Genomic DNA, 20658 nt, shown 5'->3' with positions numbered 1-20658 from the left:
ACTGTTACAGATGAACAGAATGACCCTTGACCCAAAGAGAGAGCAACTTCCATGATCAACATTGTTATGATCTGTGTGGAGCTTCACCAGAGACACTTGAAAAAGAGAAAGCTGAAGAAGACACCAGAAATTCCTGCTTAGGAATCTTAAAGGACACGGTGCTGTGAAGAACAAACTTATCAAATTAGATACTCAAAAGCCTCAAAGCTTTTCCCTTGTGTGTTTTAAGCTGCTGTTAGAGGTTAGCTCACTGAGATGAGGGCAGCACTGACAGGAGCACTGGGGATCAGCTTTTTTTGGGGAGTAGCATTGGGAACAAGGTGGTGCAGCAGTTAGTAGGATTAGCTGAAGCCAGGGAGGCCGTACCGATCTCACACAGGTCCCCTCCGTAGCTGGGAAGGCAAAAGCATTTGAAAGAGTCGATACCATCAACGCAGGTGGCTCCATTCAGACAGGGGCTTGAGTGGCACACATCGGTGTCTGCAAGAAATCAAGGGCTTCCATTAGGGCTCTGGGAGGCAACTGCACCAACAGGAGAACTTGTTTCCTTGCTTGTGTAGGAGGGAATATCAGTTGTTTTGGGGGGCTTGGGAGGGTTGGATTTCACAACATACTGCCACTGCTGCTGCTGGAAGAATGAAGGCAAGAGACCCAACCCACCCTACAAAGAAGACATTGGTTTCCTGATGGTTGAACACCACTCTGAAGATATCGGAACAAAGCTCAGCAGGATGTATCCAAAACACAGCACTGGCTGTGGCAATTCTTCCTTGTCTGCTGCCTCTGCCTGATGCATCAGACGTGTAAACTTGTGTCTGTGTCTCCACCCGCTAAAATTTTACGAGGAGGAATGTGGAATTCTTCCATAAGTGATAGAAACATCCTCAAATAGATCTCTATGTCCTAAGCAGCATTCCTGGTTGTCTGTCCTCACTAATAGTTTCTTCCTAACCATAATTTAGATGAAGTTCTGTGTCAAGAAATCTCTTCTCAGTGAAGATGAAGAAAGTGCAGAGAAGAAAAGAAGTGGGTTCAAAGGTGGTTCAGAGGCCCTCAGCTTTTTATCTTTGAGGATCTTAGGCCTGGCTATGGGTGCTTATTCCTTGGTGAGGGATACTGGAGTGCAGTGACATTTTCTCCAGACCCGTCCTCACTATGTGCTCTTCAGTTTGTGATGAAGATGGAAGAAGTTGGTGCATCTTTTCTAGCTGTGGACTCCATCTTGGTGGAGAGAGCTTTGGAATCAGAAGAAGGGTCATTCAGAATGGAAAGATTTCAGATACATTCAACTCAAAAACAAGGAGAAGACTAAGGAAGGAAATGGGAACACATTCATGCAGGTTGGATTAAATGATGGCTGGTTAGATCATCATGTGAGATGGCATTTCTTTCACACTCAGGAGAAATGCAAGGCTTTAAAAGTGACGACTCCATGCTCTTCTTGTGGCTGAGGGTTAGAGAGGAAAGATTCAAAGATGATGAACATACTGGCTGTGGAAATAGCAGAGCAGAGCAGTGACTCCCCAAGATCTGTGTTCATCTTCTGACTGGGGTGTACTTGGTTGGGAATTGTTTTCTTGGAGCTGAAGCCCAGCTGCTCAGTGTCCCCAGGCACAAGAGAACAGATGGGCGTTATACTCCCCGTGGCTGTCTAGTGACTCAGTGGCCAAGGTCTGATACGTCATCTAAAAGCTGACATGTTCTGAAATGTGCCTAAGTGATGGAAAAAATCCTTTCTGACCTTGGATGGTGAATATGTGTGTGCTTTGGAGCAAGGAGATTGTCATCTTTACTCTAGGCTGTGAGCAGTGAAATCATTCCTCAGATGGCTGATGAGCCTCTCACTCCAGTTTTGCAGTTCTTCTCTGAGAGAAGGAATTTTTCACTCTGGATTGCCCTTCTAAATCTCACTGATGCTTTTTGGATTTCTTTGTTCACTGCAAAATGAAGATAATCCATGATACTACTAAATACTTTGAGACTTTCCAGAACAAAATGGGAGTCACAAGCCTAGAGGAAGAATAGAGGAGCTGAACTTGGCTGAGTATTGCTTATTAGTCACACTTGGAGTTCCTAGATGATAGAGAGCATAAAGAAAAATGAGGTATCCTGAGGGGTGATTGCAACTCAAGAGGCCCTTTGGGCTTCTTCAACAGCAGTGGCAGTAGAAGTTCATGTTGATTCCAGTGGGCTCCAGCTGAACATGTAAGGAAAGGCTTTCCTTCATTCGTCAGGCTCCATGAAGTGGAAAGAACACTGCAGAGGAGGGAGGGAAGCACTCACAAGAGCTAAAGCTGAATGTTTAGCAGAGGATAATGAGCCTTCAGCTGTCTTCAGCCATGTGGAATAAAACTTGGCGTGTCCAGGATCTCTTCTGAGATGAAGGAGACCTGCTGTGTGCTGCCATCCCTGGTCTTGGAGGAGGGGGGAGCATGTGCAAAGTCATTGCTGCAAATTTCCAGCTGGGAAATAAGCCTGGAGTAGAGTTCCCTTTTCCAGATATTGCATATAATATGGTTGCACATATTATATATGCAGTAAAAACAAATCTTTGATTATAATATATGTGTTATATATCTCTCCATACATATACATACATATTTTTGTATATAACATACAGAGAAAGGGTGTGCACTTGTAGGTAATGTTGGAGAAACAAACATCAAATACAAGTGAGACATAGACAGGTTTTTTTTTTTTTCCCAAAATTGTGCTTCAAGTGGCTGGAGAGAAGATGTTTTAAACACGTGATGATCATAAACACCAAACTCCCCTTCAGCCTGTTGGGCTGCTGAGGCAGAGACCCTCTCTCCATCCAGATGTAGAATCACCTCACCAAGCTGATATTGAAAAACTCAAATATATCTGTCAAGTTGGAGAAAATGTTGCTGATTCTGATCCTCCCAGAAAATCTGGATCTCAGAGGTATTCAAGAAAGGTCTAAGTGGTTAATTTGGCAGTGACGTTGCCTCTGGAAATCCTGGCAAATTGGTTTGTGGGTGTTTCTAGGATAAGGCATGTAAGCCACAAACACGATTTACAGGAGGTGAGAACTCCATTAAAAAAAAATATCCATCTATCACTCTATCACACAACACTTCATGGTTTTTTTTTTTTTTCCTTCATATCCTTTTATATGCTATAAATGTGTCTACTTCCACATTGTTTAGAGCTAGATGAGGTTAGCAAATCGCTGCACACCTCTTCAGCCATCTGCAGAGCCTGCAACGCGCTAGTGAGGAGCCCCCACCTCCACAGCGCTGGCTGCCAGGTACCTTGACACTCAAGGATTTAGACACGAGCTATTTATTTGCTTGGCTGAGCAGTCATCCAAAAAGTCAGCTCTGCTTTGCGATGCAGCTCAAGTGCTTATCATCTGACAAGGAGACAAGACCGCTGCTATTATTACCCCGAGCTAACAAAGGACAGCGATAGTCGATAGTCGAGGAATGCAGAAGGGAGGCAGTCCTGGCTTTCAAGAGCTGCAGATGTAAAACAAAGACGGGGAGAAAATGCCTCGAGGTGCCAAGAATAGGAAACCCAGTTAGAACATGTTATTAACTCACTTCTTGAGGACAACGAAGAATTAGCAATTCTTCTTAAGAGGATTCATACTGCACTTAATATTGCCCAGAAGTTGCAAAAATTCCCCAATTCTACTGTCACAACAGTTTCTATTTTTTGCTACTATCAGGACCCAAGGTCTAACTTTTAGATGCCTTTTCTTTTATTTTTTAATAAACCAATTACAGCAATATGGACAATGTAAACCAGGTCTTGCATCTGGAAGATGTAAACTGTTGGCTGGAGATGGCAAGGGGAGTTACACAGCCTCAATGCAAATTTGAGTTCGTTCCACCATTTTCTTCCTAAGATTTCTTCTCCATTGCCAGATATACACTATATTTAGTCAGAATAATTTTCTTTTTGTGCAACTGAAACCAAGAGAAGCATTCTTGTCATTGCTGCCCATGGTAGGGGGAGGTTTGAGCTAAATGATCTTTAAGGTCCTTTCCAACCCTGACGATTTTATGATTCTATGATTCTCCCAATGCCTTTGAAAAAATCTTTTGTACTACTAGATCATGGAAATTGGAAAGAGAAACCTGGAAGAAATGAAACAAAAATAGATTGGTCCTGGTTTTGCTCAGAAGGCAAATGGTATGTAAAAGTGAACATGCAGTGTCAGTGGTGAGAAGGAAATGCTTTTAAAATTCTTCATCTCAAGCTGAGACAACAATACCAGAAACAATGCTACCATTTCCTAAAACAGTGCAGTCTGTACATTTCTTTCCATGGCTGCCTATATGGAAGATGAGCGAGAATATCCATTAAACAATGTCACCTTTGTACTTAAAACATCTACTAAGGAGAAGCAGCTGGTGAACAGAGAAGATGCTGTCACCCAAACCCTGAACAAACTGTAGTTTCCCTGAAGCTGTGAGTAACAGGTTTAGTAATATATTCTATGATATTTGTATATCGTCCTGTTTTTGTTCTACAGAGCAGAAAAGGTCAAAGAGAAGGGCAAGGCATTTCAGGATGCCCAACAGTGCCTGTTGTGTCCCTCACCATTTCTTTATAGGCCTCCTTGTAAGTAAAATTATCCAAACAGGGAATCAGAAACCAACTAGATAATTATCTCCTAGAGACTGGGGGGAAAAAAATCCAGGTACAAATTAAATTTGCTTTTCAGAGTCTGCTGGGAAGTTAGAACTACTGATCTGATAGCTCAAACATCAAAGAAAAACATTGGAGCAATTGTAGGGTGACTCCTGGAAGAAAAGAATAGGAAGAGTTGGGGAAACCAGTTCTCTCACATTTTAAGTTAAATGCTAGTATTGAACATCACATAGCCAGCTACTGACTTACAATGAGCAATTAAGTAATTAAAATAATTAACTACACTTATTGAACCAAAGCCTTCATGCAGCAGAAGGGGCAGGCATTGCTGTAGCCTTAAAAAAACTATTTTACTAGAGACCAGGAATTTCCAGGAGGACTTGATGATCTGCTGGAACCTTCATTGTCCAATTCTCTCGTGGAAGAAGAGCTCAGGAAATTGGGATATCTCCGTCTCCAAAATATTATGTGTAAAAAACATTAGTCCAAGGCTGTAGGCTACCTCTGCAGAGGAAGGTTTTGTTTAAGCAAATTAAGTTCTGATGCAAAGCAGACAGTGTGTCCAGGAGACATCAAATCCCCTGCTCAGCCACAAAGGGTCTGTGCCTCTCAGCCAGGACTGGGACCTCCATCTCCTTGAGGGCATCATTTGCATTCCACATTGGGTGAAACATTCTGAATCAGGGGAATATTTTCTTGACTTTTTTCCTGCATGATTTTCTCTGGACCAACAGAACTCAATCCCTTGGACTTCCAGGTTAGGAAGTATGAGGAAAGCCTATTAAGACCTTTTCTCATTTGTATTCTAACCTTCTGCTGTGTGGGGCCATAGGCAACAAACTTCATGGACTTGTTTCACCAGAGACAAGCAAAACTTCACATAAAAAGATGCCATTTCAGCACATTTCTCTTTCCCCCCACAACTGGAGTGAAGTTTTTAAGTCATTGACTGGTCTCAGAGCTCCAAACCGCAGCCTTTCACTGATGTGCCAGCATTTTTTTTCAGCTAATAATTATTTTTCTTCAAATGCTACCAGAAGCAAAAAGACCTGCTGAGTTGGCAAAACCCTGGGTGAGGAAGCCAAGCCTATGGACAATTCTTTCAGCTTGTGGGGTTCCTGTCTTCATGGAAGAATCAAATGCCGACTAAAGACATGTGCATGCACAGCCTTCAATTTGGTTAAACACTAAAACATACTGGCACTCCAAGTGTTAATCTTCAGTCTTCTGGCTCTGGCTTTTAGAGATACTTTTAGGCTCCAGCAGAGCAGAATAATATCATTCTTCTTAAATCATCCCACTAAACAGACTGCTGGATCTAACTGGAACCCTCCAACAACAGGGCCAGAGGGCAAAATCCACATTTCTTCCTGTTCCTCACTCTAAGCTTCTGTAAAGCTGAACCAGCTTCACCCGTGCTTTAATGTCAGTGAAAATCCACTGCACTGCACGGGCCCCCATTGCACCCTACAAACCCTGAGAACAGCACAAGGCATGCACATGGGACCTGATAGTTTTTGCAAGAGCTGAATTTCAAGACTGGGAAGCTTCAAGTGAAAAGGCAGCCACAACATGGGAAACAGCATTTTGGGATCCAGCCTACCGTTCTTCCTTGTAGACTTCCCAGGTTCACAATCCCCAGAGCTCTGTAAAAAGTAACAACCCAAAAAAAGGAAACCTAGCATTCCTTTTCTCTTTCTTTCTTTCTCTTTTTCTTTCTTTCTTTCTTTTCTTTTTCTTTCTTTCTTTCTTTCTTTCTTTCTTTCTTTCTTTCTTTCTTTCTTTCTTTCTTTCTTTCTTTCTTTTCTTTTCTTTTCTTTTCTTTTCTTTCTTTCTTTCTTTCTTTTCTTTCTTTCTTTCTTTCTTTCTTTCTTTCTTTCTTTCTTTCTTTCTCTCTCTCTCTCTCTCTCTTTCTCTCTTTCTCTCTTTCTCTCTTTCTCTCTTTTCTTTTTTTTCTCTCTTTCTTTTCTTTTCTTCTTTTCTTTTCTTTTCTTTTCTTTTCTTTTCTTTTCTTTTCTTTTCTTTTCTTTTCTTTTCTTTTCTTTTCTTTTCTTTTCTTTTCTTTTTTTCTCATCTCTTTGCTGTAATTCTCTAGAAGAGGTTTGCCTTGTTTTAGGGGTATTCTGAGTTCATGATCAACAAACTTTTTTGCCACCTGTGTGAGCTTTCTTCATACCCTGACCAGGTCTGCATTTAACTCTGTAGGGACATTGTAGTAAAGTTTACCAATAAAAAGAGAAGTTTTACCCTAGAATATCTTCCCTGGTGGGACTACCAGCCAAACACATGTGTTCAAGCCCATTTCTAATTTATAAAGCGTACAACTAAACTTCATGCAGTGGTTGCTTACCTCTTGCTGTCTCCTGCTAAGAAACCCCAGCTGCTACATTGTCCTCTCTGTGACTTGCAAATGCACATATTCCAGTTTCAGAATATTTTTCAAGATTCTTCACACATGAGCTGCTGAACACATGGTTTTCTTTCAAAATACTTCACAAAAATGTTGGCTAACAAATGATCTGAGGAATCTGGCAGTCGCCTTGTGGTTAAATTTTAAAACGAAAAAGCAGTGGAATAAAATCCATAGTTTGCGGCCAATATTTTTTTAAATTTTATTATTTTTACTAAGCCTCACTGCCTTCCTTCCTTCCCCTCAATGCTGCCTTTGCTGGCTTATTTTTGTCTCTGGGTTTGGACGTGGCAGTGGGCATGGCCCAAAAGCAGAGCCTACTTTAGCAAGAAGGGTTTTTGGGTCCATAACTCCTGTACCACCCTGTGCTGTGCCAGGCTGGTCCAGTGCTGTGGGAATGACCCTGCTGATCTGCCCTCACCCACTCCTGCAGCATCCCCAGGGCAGCTGCTCAGCACAGGCAGAGGGGACTGCAGGTGTGCTGTGAGCAGGACTGAACAAAGGTTTGTGATTACCTGTGCTCGCAGAGGGAGAGGGCAGAGAGAAATGCAGTGACTCATTGGAAACACTTTGGGGATGGAAATGACGTTAGAAACCAGGCTGAGCTTCACAAAGCCCTGCACTTACTGACCCTTACTGAGTCCAGAGCTAGCTACTCTGAATGGTTTAAATTGATCCAAAAAAACATTTTAGGAGGTAATGTGGGAAGGACTAGAATTGATGACACTTTTGCCAGAAGGACGTGAGTAAAACTCTTTGCACATACATTTTGTATCATACTTAAGCAATGTGTGGCCCTACAGGAACATGTGGCCCTTTGAGAACTGAGGACATGCAGGACATTCATACAACAGCACAAGCACTAATGGCTTTCCAACGAGGCTTGTCCCCAGGTGCCAGCTCCTGATGGCAGCAAAGGGAAACCAAGCTGTGTCCAAGGATGCTGCAGGACATCCTGTGTTACCAGGACTGGGCATCTCCTGTGGCCAAGAGGCACAATGTTTTGCATTTTGTTTTTTTTTTTTTCCCTCTGCAGTGCACTGTTGCTTTCACAGCACGCAAACTCTTTTCAGAAAATGCTCGTCAGAATGCCAGTAGAGTGTTTTCACCATAAATGGTTAATCAGGCCTAAATATTCTGTCTGTTTCTACTTGGCAACAAGGGGGCCCAACCAAAGACAGAGCACTAAAACACTAAAAAGGCAGGGTGGAGGGAAGGGCATTTATCAACAGAGCTGACAAAAGCTAGTGATGCTCAGAGCATTATCTCACACGTTTTTCCCATTGTAGCTGCAGAGAGCAGAGGGTGGCCACATGCTGCGCAATACTTGGGGCTAGGCAGCAAGTCAGCCCACATGGAAAGAGAAACAGAACAGAACTAACAGCCCATCTTCTCCAACTTCTCAGCTGCGTGCAGGGTGGAAAAGGTGGCATGTAAAGGTGGCACTGAGGGACATGAGTTAGTGGTGGACTCGGCAGTGCTTGGTTAAAGGGTGAACTCGATGATCATAAATGTCTTTTTCAACTTAAACAATTCTATGATTCTGTGAACATGACCTGTGGAAAACCCCATGTTTATGTCTTTCCATCAGAACAATGTTCTGCTCAAGTCTGCTTCTGTGTTAATGTTCTCTGCTATATAAAAACCAAAATAAGTGACAGCTATGCCCTCTCCTTCCCATCCACAAAGCTTTCCCTTCCATATGAGACACATTACCTTCTGTAGTGGGTCCTAATGCGTCAATTGCTTCTTGTGAGACTTGGGGCAGGGCAGCAGTAGTGGTGGCCAGCAGATGGGGACTGTCTGGAGCAACAGCTGTCTCTGTCTCTTGTTCTGACACCACAGGAGGGGAAGGCTCCATTTCAAGCTGAGCCTCTTCAGGGTTTCTGAGTCCCTGTGTTGGTTCAACATCTGGAGTCCTGGTACTAATTACAACGTCTGGGACAGAGGGTTTCCCTGAAATGCCTGCAATAGAGTGTGTCACAGCTCCAGATGTTGTGTCAGGAATCTCCTTCTCCTCTGGAGTACCAAAGGGCTCCCCGCTGCCCAAAGATGTGGCAGCTGTTTTGATGTTAGCAGCAGGCAATGCAGATGCTTCCCCACTGGTTTCATGGACTGTGGATGCTTCTATGCTGATCTCAGGAAATGTCTCTCCGCGGGCTTCTTGACTTGTGGGTGTTCCTATTCTAATTTCAGGAAACGCAGAAGTTTCCCCACTGACTTCTTGAACTGTGGATGTTTCTGTGAAAATTTCAGGATAGGCAGATGTTTCACTCCTGGCTTCTTGACTTGTTGGTGTTTCTATGCTGAACTCAGGGAATGCAGATGTCTCCCCACTGATATCATGGACTGTAGAAGTTTCTATGCTAATCTCAGGAAATACAGATGTTTCACCTCGCGCTTCTTCACCTGTGGATGTTTCTATTCTAATTTCAGGAAATGCAGGTATTTCACCACTGGTTTCATGGATTGTCGAAGTTTCTATGCTAATTTCAGGAAAGGAGGGCATATCCCCACTGATTTCATGGACCGTCGAAGTTTCTATGCTGATTTCAGGAAACGCAGAAGTTTCCCCACTGGTTTCATGGACTGTTGAAGTTTCTATGCTAATTTCTGGGTAGGCAGATGTTTCACCCCTGGATTCTTGATTTGTGTATGTTTCTATTCTAATTTCAGGAAATGCAGAACTTTCTCCACTAATTTCATGCACTGTTGAAGTTTCTATGCTGATTTCAGGAAAGGCAGATGTTTCTCCACTGGTTTCGTGGACTGTCGAAGCTTCTATGATAATTTCAGGATAGCCAGATATTTCACCCCTGGCCTCTTGGCTTGTGAATGTTTCTATTCTGATTTCAGGAAATGCAGACGTTTCCCCACTGAGGTCTTGACTTGTGGATGTTTCTATTCTAATTTCAGGAAAGGCAGATGTTTCCCCACTGATTTCTTGTATTGTGGAAGTTTCTGTGCTACTTTCAGGAAATGCAGAGGTTTCCCCACTTGCTTCTTTACCTGTGGATGCTTCTATGATAATTTCAGGATACCCAGATGTTTCACCCCTGGCTTCCTGACTTGTGGATGTTTCTGTGAAAATCTCAGGAAATGCAGAGGTTTCCCCACTGATTTCTTGAATTGTTGATGTTTCTGTGTTAAATTCAGGAAATGCAGATGCCTCCCCACTGATTTCATGAATCGTGGATGTTTCTATACCAGTTTCAGGAAATGCAGATGTTTCACCACTGATTTCATAAGCTGTTGATGTTTCTAGACCGCTTTCTGGCAGTGCAGATGTTTCCCCACTTAGTTCCCCGGATCCAGAGGCTTCACCACTGGGCCCCAAACTGTAGGGAAACGTGACAGTTTCCCCACTCAGTTCTTGTGATAGTGTTGGTCTTGTCACCACTTCTACGAAATCAGAAGTGACTAAAGTGATTCCTGGAAGCCCTGAGGCTTCCCCACTGATATCAGCCACTGTTGAAGACTGTCCACTTAGATCTGTGGCTCCAGAAAAGTCTCCGCTGATGTATGGGATTCCAGATGGCTCTTCACTCAAGTCTCCTGCCCCTGAAGGAAACCCACTAGTCTCCACAGCTCCAGACCCTTCTCCAGATAGTCCTCTGTCTCCAGAAGTAAATCCACTGATTTCTATCACCCCAGACGGTCCTTCTCCCACTTCTTGTGCCACTGATGTCTGTGTTACAACTTCCACCAAAGTGGTATCCACAAGAGACACTGTGGGAAAGCCAGAGGTGAGTCCACTTTCCTCTCCAGACAGCAGACCACTGGTGACATCAACTCCAGAGATGTCTCCGCTGCTGTCTGTCACTCCACTCGGATATCCGCTCATCTCCAGCACTCCAGAAATACTCCCACCAAAGCCTAAATGCCCTGAAGGCTCACCACTGATGTCTAAACTCCCAGATACCATGCCTGATCCATATTCATCTCCTGAAGGCAATCCACTGGTTTCCAAAGTCTCTTTTGCTTCTGCTTCTGTAATTGGCAAAGTTGTTGTCACTTCCTCCAAAGTGGAATCTATGAAGGTAATGCTGGAGGCCTCACTGCTTCCCTCAATACCAGAGGTAAGGCCACTTAGGTCCACCAGGCCACTGACCTCATGTGTTCCAGATGTTTCTCCACTGGCATCCAATCCTGAGGGCAAGCCACTAAGTTCAGACTCTCCTGAGGACAGCCCGCTGAGCTCGGGTACCCCAGAGGGCTCCCCGCTGGGCTCAGCTCCTGAGGGCAAGCCTTGGATTCCACCACTGCTGTCCCACTCAGAGGATGGGAACCCTGACAGATCTCCTTCACCGCTGACTCCGATGGACCCTTTTCCCTCCTCTTGCCGTTCTGTCACTGCTGTTACAACTTCCACTAATGTGGTATCCACGAGAGAGATGGTAGGAAAACCAGAGGTCACTCCACTTTCCTCTCCAGATGACACGCCACTGACTATCTCAGTGCCAGAGATTTCTCCACTTGCTCCGAAAGGCAGCCCGCTGCTTTCCACTTCAGATGGCATCCCACTAATTTCTGGTATCCTTGAAATAGACACCGATATCTCCTCCTCTGCAGAAGGCAGGCCACTGATATCAACAACACCAGAAGACAAACCACTCAGATCTCCTGAGGGCAGCCCACTTTCTCCAGGTGGGAAGCCACTGGCATGCAGGTCTACCGATGGTAATCCGCTCTCTCCAATGCCTGAGTGGTCTCCACTAAGTTCAAAAACTCCAGAAGCTGGTTCTCCGCTTGCATCTGGAACTCCAGGAACCCACCCGGATGCCGAAGATTCACCACTGACTTGATGCTCTCCAGATTCTGTCACCTCCCCTGACACTTCACTGATGGAAGCATTGGTACTGGTTTCCTCTGGTACTATGGTAGCTGGAGGAAAAGCAGATGGACTCACTGGAAAAGAAAGAACAGACAAAGAGAAGGAGTTGGGAAAATTATTTATACTTTGTGAGGGTCCCAACCCTACACCACCAGCCCAGCATGACACAAGCTACAAGGAAGCTCTGAACCCACCTGAGAGCAGTGACACATCGGTTGGAAAGACCTCTGTACCCCAGGCTGTCTGATTCTCAGGTTGAGTGGCAGACTCTGTCTCCATGGTCACCTCCTCCCCCGAGGGCACCCCCTCCACTCCAGGGATAACTTGTGTTGCCAGCACATCTTCAAAGAACGGGGTGACTCCCTCCTCCTCCACAGGAGGCAGAGCTGGAACAAAAAGGCATTGGAGGGAGTTTCCAAAAATTCACAATCCAAGACACCGCTGAAGTGCCTCGCTCAAACCGCCACCCCAACATGCCCAGCCTCCCTTTTGAAATCCCTCTCCCCAGGAGACAGGTTTCTGCGCCCTGCAGGGGTAGGAGGGTACCTCTGAAGCAGAAGGCATGGTGTCGGGACAGCGGGTCGGGGAAGCCCGTCTGGTTGTGGTGCTGGTACACGGTCCTGATGCCCGGCGCGTCCCCCCCGCAGGCGGGCCGGGGGCTCACGATGGGGTAGCGCAGGCTACCGTCGGCCAACCAGCCCGCGTAGCACCTGTCCAGGCCCTGCTTCCAGGCGGCGTGGAGCTGGCCAACAGAGGCCAGCGTGGCGTTCTGGCTCTCGCAGTACTGCTGGGCTTCTGGGAAGGTGAACTGCTCCGGCTGGGTTGCGAAGAACACATCGCCTGAGGGACAGGAGGGAAAACACGGGTGAATCCCTGCATCCCAGCTAGCTGCAAGCAGAGGCGGAGGTGTGGGGTACATTTGTGCTCCACAGCAGTGCCCAGGGACAGGGGAGGATGTACCCTTGAGCCTGTCAATGTAGCAGTACACGTCGTAGGTCTCCGAGGCCGGGCGCATGCCGTATGACCGCACGCCTGGAGTGTTCTCTTTGTCTCCTATGCAGTTATTCCGGGGATTCACAATGGGATACCTACCAAAAAAGGGAAGAGAAGAGGTAATCCAAGGTCAGCCTTATGTAGCCAGGACTGAAGAACCTCAGTGTGCTTGGGAGTGGGACATGAATTCTTCACTGTTTGAAGTGCTCAGAGCCCGCAGCGTGACTTGGAGACAAGTCCACTTACAGCTCGAGGCAATAAATACAAATTTCCTGCCGCTCTTCCTACACAACAGGAAGGCTCACTGGTGCAAGATGTATACACAGGTTAGGAAATGAGGAAAAGAAGTGGGCAAAACACGTCTATTGGTCTCTGAATATCACAGCCTGGAGAAAATTTTGGGTGAGCAAAGCTTTTAGTGTTGATGAGGAGAGCAGCAGGACAAACCAGACTAAAGCCTCAATGGCTGAATAGCCATTTTGAAGGGTGTCTTCCCCAAGTCATGTAACTTTACCTGACTGTCTGGTCCCGCAGCCAGCCAGCATCACACTGGTCGAAGCCAGCCTCGTAGGCAGCCTGGAGCTGCTGGGGGCTGGCGATCACGGCGCTGTTCTCCAGGCAGGCCTTCTGGGCTTGGACAAAGGAGAAGGCATATCTGCTGGTGGCTGCACGGTAGTGAAACACCACACCTGGGGGAAGAGAAGCTGTGGTGAGACGGCAGGTACAGGACTCCCCTGCACTGAGATGTATGACCAGAAATGGTCTTCCAAAAATCAGTGCAAGGACCAGGCCTTTTCAAACCCCTTTTGATGGAAATGCCTCATTCATGGAGCCCTGCTGCCACTGATACGATGTTCTGGGGATCTCTTTAGCCCTCCTCTAAGGTCTCCTTACCTTGACTTTCCCCTTCCCTGGAGTCAGGTGGATATGGGAGAGCAGAGTGTGACCACTGCAGCCCAAGCATCAGCCAGCTGAGCCCTGGTCAGCACATGATGGTGTGGCCCATAGTCTTCTCCTCTCCCCTCCTGCCCTACTGTGATGGAGGTGCTCAGCCTGTCCCTGACCCCTAACATGCCTGTGTACCTCCAGGGACCTGGATGCCCTCTGAAATGGCAGAAACTCAGGCTGTTTTGAGCTGAATGGTTACCTCTAGAATGAACTGGCCTTCAGGCTTCTCGGAGTGCTGGTGCCTTACCTGTGGGGGAGATGGGCTGCTCGGGAAGGTGACCAGCACCGGGGGCAGCTGTCACTCGCACAAGCTGATCTTCCACTGTGAACGCTGAGGCAGACTCCAGTCCTGGTGTGGCAGTCACCCCCACGACCTCTTCCACCGAGCTCACCTCTGCTGTTTCGGTGGTGCTAGCAGTGCTAAAGGCTAAGGTGGTGATGGCAGTGCCTAAACCTATGGTGGTGGCCTCTTCAGGTACAGTCCATACCGCTGTGACATCCTCCCTGGTCACATTTTCCTCCTCTGTGGCAGCCGTCTCTACTGTGACAACGGTGGTGAAGAGATCGGGCAGGGCAGTGAAGCCCTCGTCCAGCCTGGTGGCGGTGGGGGTGATCTCAATGGGCTCCAGGGTGGCGATGCTGCCGCGGGCCTCCTCCTCCGTGGCATTGCGTGACAGAGGCAGCTCCACCTCTGTCTGGGTGACAGTCTGGACAGTGAAAGCGCTGCCCAGCTCGCTCCCTATCTCGTCGATGAACTGTCCTGGGACCAGGCTCTCAATGTCGTCCCCTGCATCAGGACACAAAGCAGCAATCAGAGAGGATAATGTCAGTCTGATGAGGTGAGCTGCACTGGTGCTGCCTCCAAGAAGCAGCTGGGTGTCTCTGGTTCTGGGAGGATTAGGGAAATCGTGACAGTTTGGTAAAAGAAATGGTTTTCCTTCCTCCACTGTGGCTCTGTACAACGCCTCAGCACGGAGGGCATGTGATGAGGCACTGAGCCACCTCGTGCTCCAAATCTGGTTAATCAGCGGAGACATTGCCCTCGCTCCTGCCAGTTCTCCTTCCCGGGAACACCTTGCCCATATCCAAGTCTGTACTGACCCCTAGTGCCTGCTGCAAGGAAATTAAGGTGGACGGAGGGAAGTCGGGGAGCTTGGATAGCCTCCACGGCAGATCTGTCTGAGCCGTGGGAGAGCCTGAGCCTGGATCCTCACACTGGGTGCATGAAACCTCAGCAGGATCACGATCACCTTCTGCTCTGCCCAGGCGGAGATTTGGGAGACTTGAGAGCGCATCCTATATAAACATCCTAATCCATTGTCAGGACAGCCAAGGCCACTTGTATCAAACACATTGAAACAACTCCCACCTTTCCTCCTCCAAATCACTTTCCTGCTCAAGTCACACCCCTTGGATCTAGGACAACGGGCTTAACATGGCACTGAGCAGCACAGCTGACAAGGACACTGGTTTGTAGAGCAGCATGAAACAGAACTGTGAGGGCAGGTAAGGGAGGGATGGATCACATCTTCGATGTGCAGCAAGGCAGGTCTTGGCTGGGGAGGGAAAAAGTATGAGACAATGCCTGGGCTTTCCTCTAATAATGCTTTCCCTGCTCTATTTCCAATTCCATTTTACTGCTGGTTCATTTTAGGCAGTAGCTTTCAGATCTCAATGGATTCAGAGATTCATTTCTGTAAAGATGCTCAGAAAAGGACTGACCATATGCAGCAGTTTCAGAGGCAAACCCTGAGATAATCAGAAGGCTGTGGCTTGGTGGACCAGTCTTTAGCTTGTCCACATAACTAGGTACCTCCACGGGTCTGGGAGATGTATCTGGGCACAACAGATCTGATCATAAGGGTTTCAACACATATTTTAAAATATTGTTATTTTTTAAACTGTGGCAATCCTATATGAATGTTGGTCTCTGGTTGCCCTGAAGAGACAATATATCACTGTGTTTCCCTTCTTCTTGCTGTAGGGAGAAGTGTGCAGTTAGAAGAAAGGGGGAGCAGCTGGGATGCTCTTCACTTCCTGGGTGCAATTTTAATTCACGATTCCCAGAGACTGCATCAGTCTCAGATTTATCCCAGCATGGAAACTCAGTCATGCATCTGTACCACACCACATCTCATCACTACACATGTCTTCAGGGTCAGACCTGCTCTCTTTCTCCTTCACTTCCTTCTCCAGCATTCAAATTCTTCTATATGAAGCACCTGAGCTCTGCTTCATGTCTCCAGGAAAGCTTTAAAAGCAGGAGGGTGTGGGAGGACTGGAGAGACGTGGACTGTGTTACCCCCACCTCCGCAGAGCCCCACGTGTACAGTCAAGCAGCCTTCCTAGATCTGCTTTCTACCTCAACACGAGCAGAGGACTTAGCCCTTTGCCAAACCTGCTTTAAAAACCCAACATCAAAGAAGCAAGAGGTTGTCTCTGGCCAGGGAGCTCCTGTGTGCTGGTGTGCAGAGGCGTTGCTCGGTGCCCCGAGGCACTCACCGCTGTAGCAGATGGCGTCGTAGCGGGAGTCGGGGTGCGGGTAGCCCGTCTGGTTGACGTACAGGTACACTGTCCTCACACCCACCAGGTTGCCCCCGCAGTTGGGCCGTGCTCTGGAGATGGGGTAGCGCACGCTGCGGTCGGCCAGCCAGCCCGCGCTGCACATGTCCATGCCGTCCTTCCAGGCCAGGTACAGCTCTCCCGTGGTGGCCAAGCGCGCTCCCAAACTGCGGCATTTGTCAAAAGCTTCTTGGAAGGTGAACTTCTCCGGGGCAGTGGCATAGAAGACTTTGCCTGTAATCACATCATCCATTAGCACAGGAATTGCCCGTAGATTTTAATCCCAATTCCCTTTCAGTCTCCCTCCCACTCATAAGACTTTGGATAAGATGAAGACTCCTGTGTATTAGAGCTGAAATGCAAGCCTGTGTTGGTAACTTTGTAAAGACCAAAAGAAAGTGAGTTTTACAAACCAAATGCAGATTTGAGCAAAACATACCACACTGGCTGGAGACACAGTGCAAGGGGGAGATAAAGGACAATTGCAGTTCTGTTGTGCCAAATATTTCAATGGATCCCTGTCACAAGCATGAATGATCGATGCGTCTGAAAGTCACACACTCAAATGGCTGACCAGGCAGGATGGCGTGGACTCTGGTGGAGATTAGATGGACTCCACCCTTGGTGCTGCATTAGTCATTTGACATTAAAATTGTCCAAGGTCTAATAAAAAGACTAGAGAACATCTGGGCTGGCCAGTGTATATGCTTTTCCAGCTTTAACCTGTCTTATCTCTGTTTGCTGTTGTCCAATCTAGGCATGATCAGGGCTTTGGCTGCTTCTGCATCTAGTAACGATATAAGACCCAAATCACCTTGCATTTGCTCTGCATAGCAGTAAACATCATAGGTTTCATCTGGCTCACGGACACCGTAGGTCCTCACTCCTGGAAATTCATCCTTGTCGCCATAGCAGCGCTCCCGGGGCCAGTGGATGGGGTACCTGAGGGAGAGATTGTGGATAAGGAAGGGGGGGCAGGATCCTGGCAGTCACGGAAGGCCGGGAGGGAGCTGCAGAGCACTGCCCAGTGTGGTGATTTATGGCTTTTCCCAGGTTATGGGAAGGGGAAAGGATGATTTGTTTTCCTGCACTCACTCTGAGGTCCTTGGACCTCTGACCAAAGACATCAGGACAAAGTGCCTCCCCAGTGAGGGATGCACAGCTCAGTCTGGTTGAGCCAAATTTGTGCATCTTGGCACAGCATTGGTTTTGTTCAGGGGAGATGGAGGATCAGGATGAAGCCCTTGTCCACTCAGTTGTCACCACCAGCCCAGGAGGACAGTGGTCACTCTGCTTTCCTACTAGAGATTAATCTCTAGCAGAAAATGGCTTGTAATCCACCACCTCCCTCTGCACACCAGCAGTTACAACAGCTGAGATTTAGCAACTGTTTTCAGTTGGTGGCTTCATTACAGGAGTCCTTCCCTAACTGCTGCTGTGGCTTTCCCTTCCCCTGCATGGCTTCTCACCTGACAGTCTGATCAGCCAGCCAGCCAGCATCACACTGCTCGTACCCATCCTCGTAGGCAGCCTGCAGCTGCTCGGGGGTAGCAATGACAGCACTGTTCTGGATACAGGCCTGCTTTGCCTTCTCGAAGTTCAGGGTGTACCTTGTGGAGATTGCTCTGTAGTGGAATACAATGCCTGGAAAAGACAACAGACATCACTCATAATCACCAGCCCCTTGCCTTCCAGAGAAGACACAACAAAAAGGCAAAATTAAACCTCATCCTGTAGAGTCCTGCAGTGGAAGCTGTCTCTCTGTCTTATATGGAAAGCAAAGACCATAAAAAAGAGAAGGATTGTACAAAACTTTTGTTATTTTATCCACCTATTACTAGGACAGGCTTTGCAATATGGCAATGGAAGTTTTTCCAGAACAGCCCAGTTCTCCAGATGAGGGCATCCCCTCTCTTAAAATGTTTGGAAAAAATTAAAGGTCTGATAAGGGCCCCGTTCCAGCTTTACCCACTTGAGTAATAGCCCAGTGTATCCAGTACCACCTCCTGCCAAGGATGTCGTCTTGCTGCCTCTGTAATTCACCTTCTGCCAGAAGAGACATTTTCTTGCCATATTCTGCCTTGAGTCATTTTACTGGTTTGTTTAGTCTGGTCCTAGCCTGCTGAAATAAATGCTTGGCCTGTGGCTTCTCCACCCATCACCTTATCTGTGACCTGAGAGAAAGGGCTTATTCCTATAAGGAGAACACTGCATTCTCTGCCTGCGTGCCTCTTCCTCCCTTCTGTCCAGGCCAAGCAGCAAGACACTGAGAGAAAAGAGCAAGGGCAGGATCCCACCTTTCACTAGGACCTCTATTGTGTCTTGTCTGTCCTCAATGCCGTACATCACTTCGCAGCGATAAATCCCGGTGTGGTTGGATCTCAGCGCCTTGATCTCCAGTGTGGCATCCGTGGGGATGGCGGGGTAGTTGGGCAAGGAGATCACTTCCCTGTACTCGCTGTTGAGCCGGATCTTCCCACCCGTGGCCACCAGCAAGACAACTTCGGTCCCGTTGGAGAGCTTGCTCCATTTGATCCGTGGGGTCAGCATGACACTGGTGTCCTGCTCCTCTGGGATGTTGAAGTAACACGGGATGTTCAGGGAGCTTCCCAGGATAACACGCAGGGGAGACTGCTCAGGTATCTTGACTTCCAGGCCATCACTACTGTCTGCCAGTTCCCAAACAGAGCAATGGTTACATCAATAACACATGTAACACAAAATATCCCATGTTTCCATGTGATCCAGTGCCTGTATCTGCTGTGCAAACCTGTACCCACATATTCAGACATGATCTTTTTGTCTAGTCTAGAAAGGGAAGTTGTGGCAATGACCACTGCACCATGGCTGCTTTTGAGATTTGGACCAGTGCTGGATGTGGGAATGAAGGGAACAAAGGGCTCTGCTGCAGCCTAGCTGCTGCCCACACTACAAGTTCACACCCGATAATGTTTTTAAAGGAAAATGCTGAAATTCTCTTTGTTTCCCCACAAATCTGCAGCTATCTCCCTGGCTTCCCAAGCACCGGAGCAGTGAGAGGCTGTGGCACAGAGCCATCCGAAGAGAGGAGCCTTGTGTTCATTTACTTCTGGGGGCTACCTGTCCAAGGGGATGGGACCAGAGTGCAGCACATGGTTCAGTCCTGCTTTGCCATGCCCTGGACACGTACCTGAGAGCTCCACAGAGTCGGCTGCGGTGATGACTTGCAAACACACAAACACTAATAGTAAAGTGGTCATAATTTACCTGCAAGAGACAACATAGGGAGAAAGGATTTGTGTATGTTCACAGGGAGCTGAGTACTGTGGATGCTGCTGCAAGGCAGCACAATGCTTTCAGCTGCCCCTAAAGCCTCCTACATTCCTCACACCAGCAGGGAAAGCCTGTCCGTAGGGAAGGATTCTGCCCCAAAGGGCCGCTTGCTTTGGGACATCAATCCATGGGACAAATAAATAAGATGCTCTGCTAGGTACAACAGTCTGAAGTGTTATTATACACCACTTAATATGTTGCTTTCCCACTCTCTCTCTTGTGATTCAGTCTTACCTATGGAGCAGAAAGACAATTTTACAACAGGTCTTCACACACCTGTTATGTATTTACTCAAGAGGGACCATCACATCCAGTAAGCCTTTGTCTCAGAACAGGAGCTGTTCCTCACTGGGCATTCCAAATCAAGCCAGCACTGGCTCTCAGGCCAGATGGTTGGAAGAATTTTCTATTCCTTAAAATGCTCTGAAGCAAAACTTGCCCTCTGCATGGGGAAAAGTAAAATGTTACAACTCTGTTCCAAAAAACCTGCACAGAGAGCCAGCATATCCTCAAGTGCAAATTGATCCAGAACTAATACAAGAAATCCACAGGATACAGTTTTGGGCATCTTAAATCCACCCTAAATATATCTTCTTGGGATCCCTCAATTAGTCAGAGCAACCTGATTCTTCTGAAGGCTTCAGGAAAAAAAAGGATCATCCTGCTGACATTGAGTGACAGAAGCAATATAGGGAGGCCAGCTAATTTAATCCTAGCTGGATTACCATCCAGTATAATATCATGCCGTGTTAAATCACCACAAAGACTCAAGTTGGTTTCAATATTTCAAATAAAAAACAGGTCCTCTGGCAACCCAGCACAGTTTGGCATCACTTTTCAGCCCTGACTCAGAAGGAAGGACCACACCTACTGAATCACTGATGTTTCCTTTGAGGTCTGAATATTGGCTGTTTCACTCCTGTGATCTAGAAAGATTCCAGATGACTTCACCTGACAGGTAACATTCCAGGTATAT

The 20658-nt window shown here is 47.0% G+C and overlaps 1 protein-coding gene across 2 annotated transcripts in view; it reads right to left on the bottom strand.

The window, feature by feature from the left end:
- Positions 1 to 20658, bottom strand: part of ACAN (aggrecan) — a 47550-nt gene that overhangs the window by 6323 nt on the left and 20569 nt on the right. Inside the window, exons 2-13 of one of the 2 annotated variants that reach the window (XM_068203730.1) lie at positions 19540 to 19616; positions 18668 to 19039; positions 17840 to 18014; positions 17185 to 17312; positions 16311 to 16604; positions 14056 to 14595; positions 13375 to 13549; positions 12828 to 12955; positions 12414 to 12707; positions 12062 to 12253; positions 8750 to 11941; positions 367 to 480 (exon numbers count right to left, since the gene is read on the bottom strand). In XM_068203730.1, coding sequence (XP_068059831.1) covers positions 367 to 480; positions 8750 to 11941; positions 12062 to 12253; positions 12414 to 12707; positions 12828 to 12955; positions 13375 to 13549; positions 14056 to 14595; positions 16311 to 16604; positions 17185 to 17312; positions 17840 to 18014; positions 18668 to 19039; positions 19540 to 19609 — 5674 coding nt within the window. In that variant the 5' untranslated portion in view covers positions 19610 to 19616. The remainder of the gene's footprint in view (positions 1 to 366; positions 481 to 8749; positions 11942 to 12061; positions 12254 to 12413; positions 12708 to 12827; positions 12956 to 13374; positions 13550 to 14055; positions 14596 to 16310; positions 16605 to 17184; positions 17313 to 17839; positions 18015 to 18667; positions 19040 to 19539; positions 19617 to 20658) is intronic. The other variant, XM_068203729.1, reaches the window with a different exon arrangement.

Source organism: Anomalospiza imberbis, chromosome 13, assembly GCF_031753505.1.
Source record: "Anomalospiza imberbis isolate Cuckoo-Finch-1a 21T00152 chromosome 13, ASM3175350v1, whole genome shotgun sequence".
In the NCBI taxonomy this organism is placed as follows: Eukaryota; Metazoa; Chordata; class Aves; order Passeriformes; family Viduidae; genus Anomalospiza; species Anomalospiza imberbis.
Note: the sequence above shows the minus strand (reverse complement) of the source record. Positions and strands in the feature narration are given on the sequence as shown.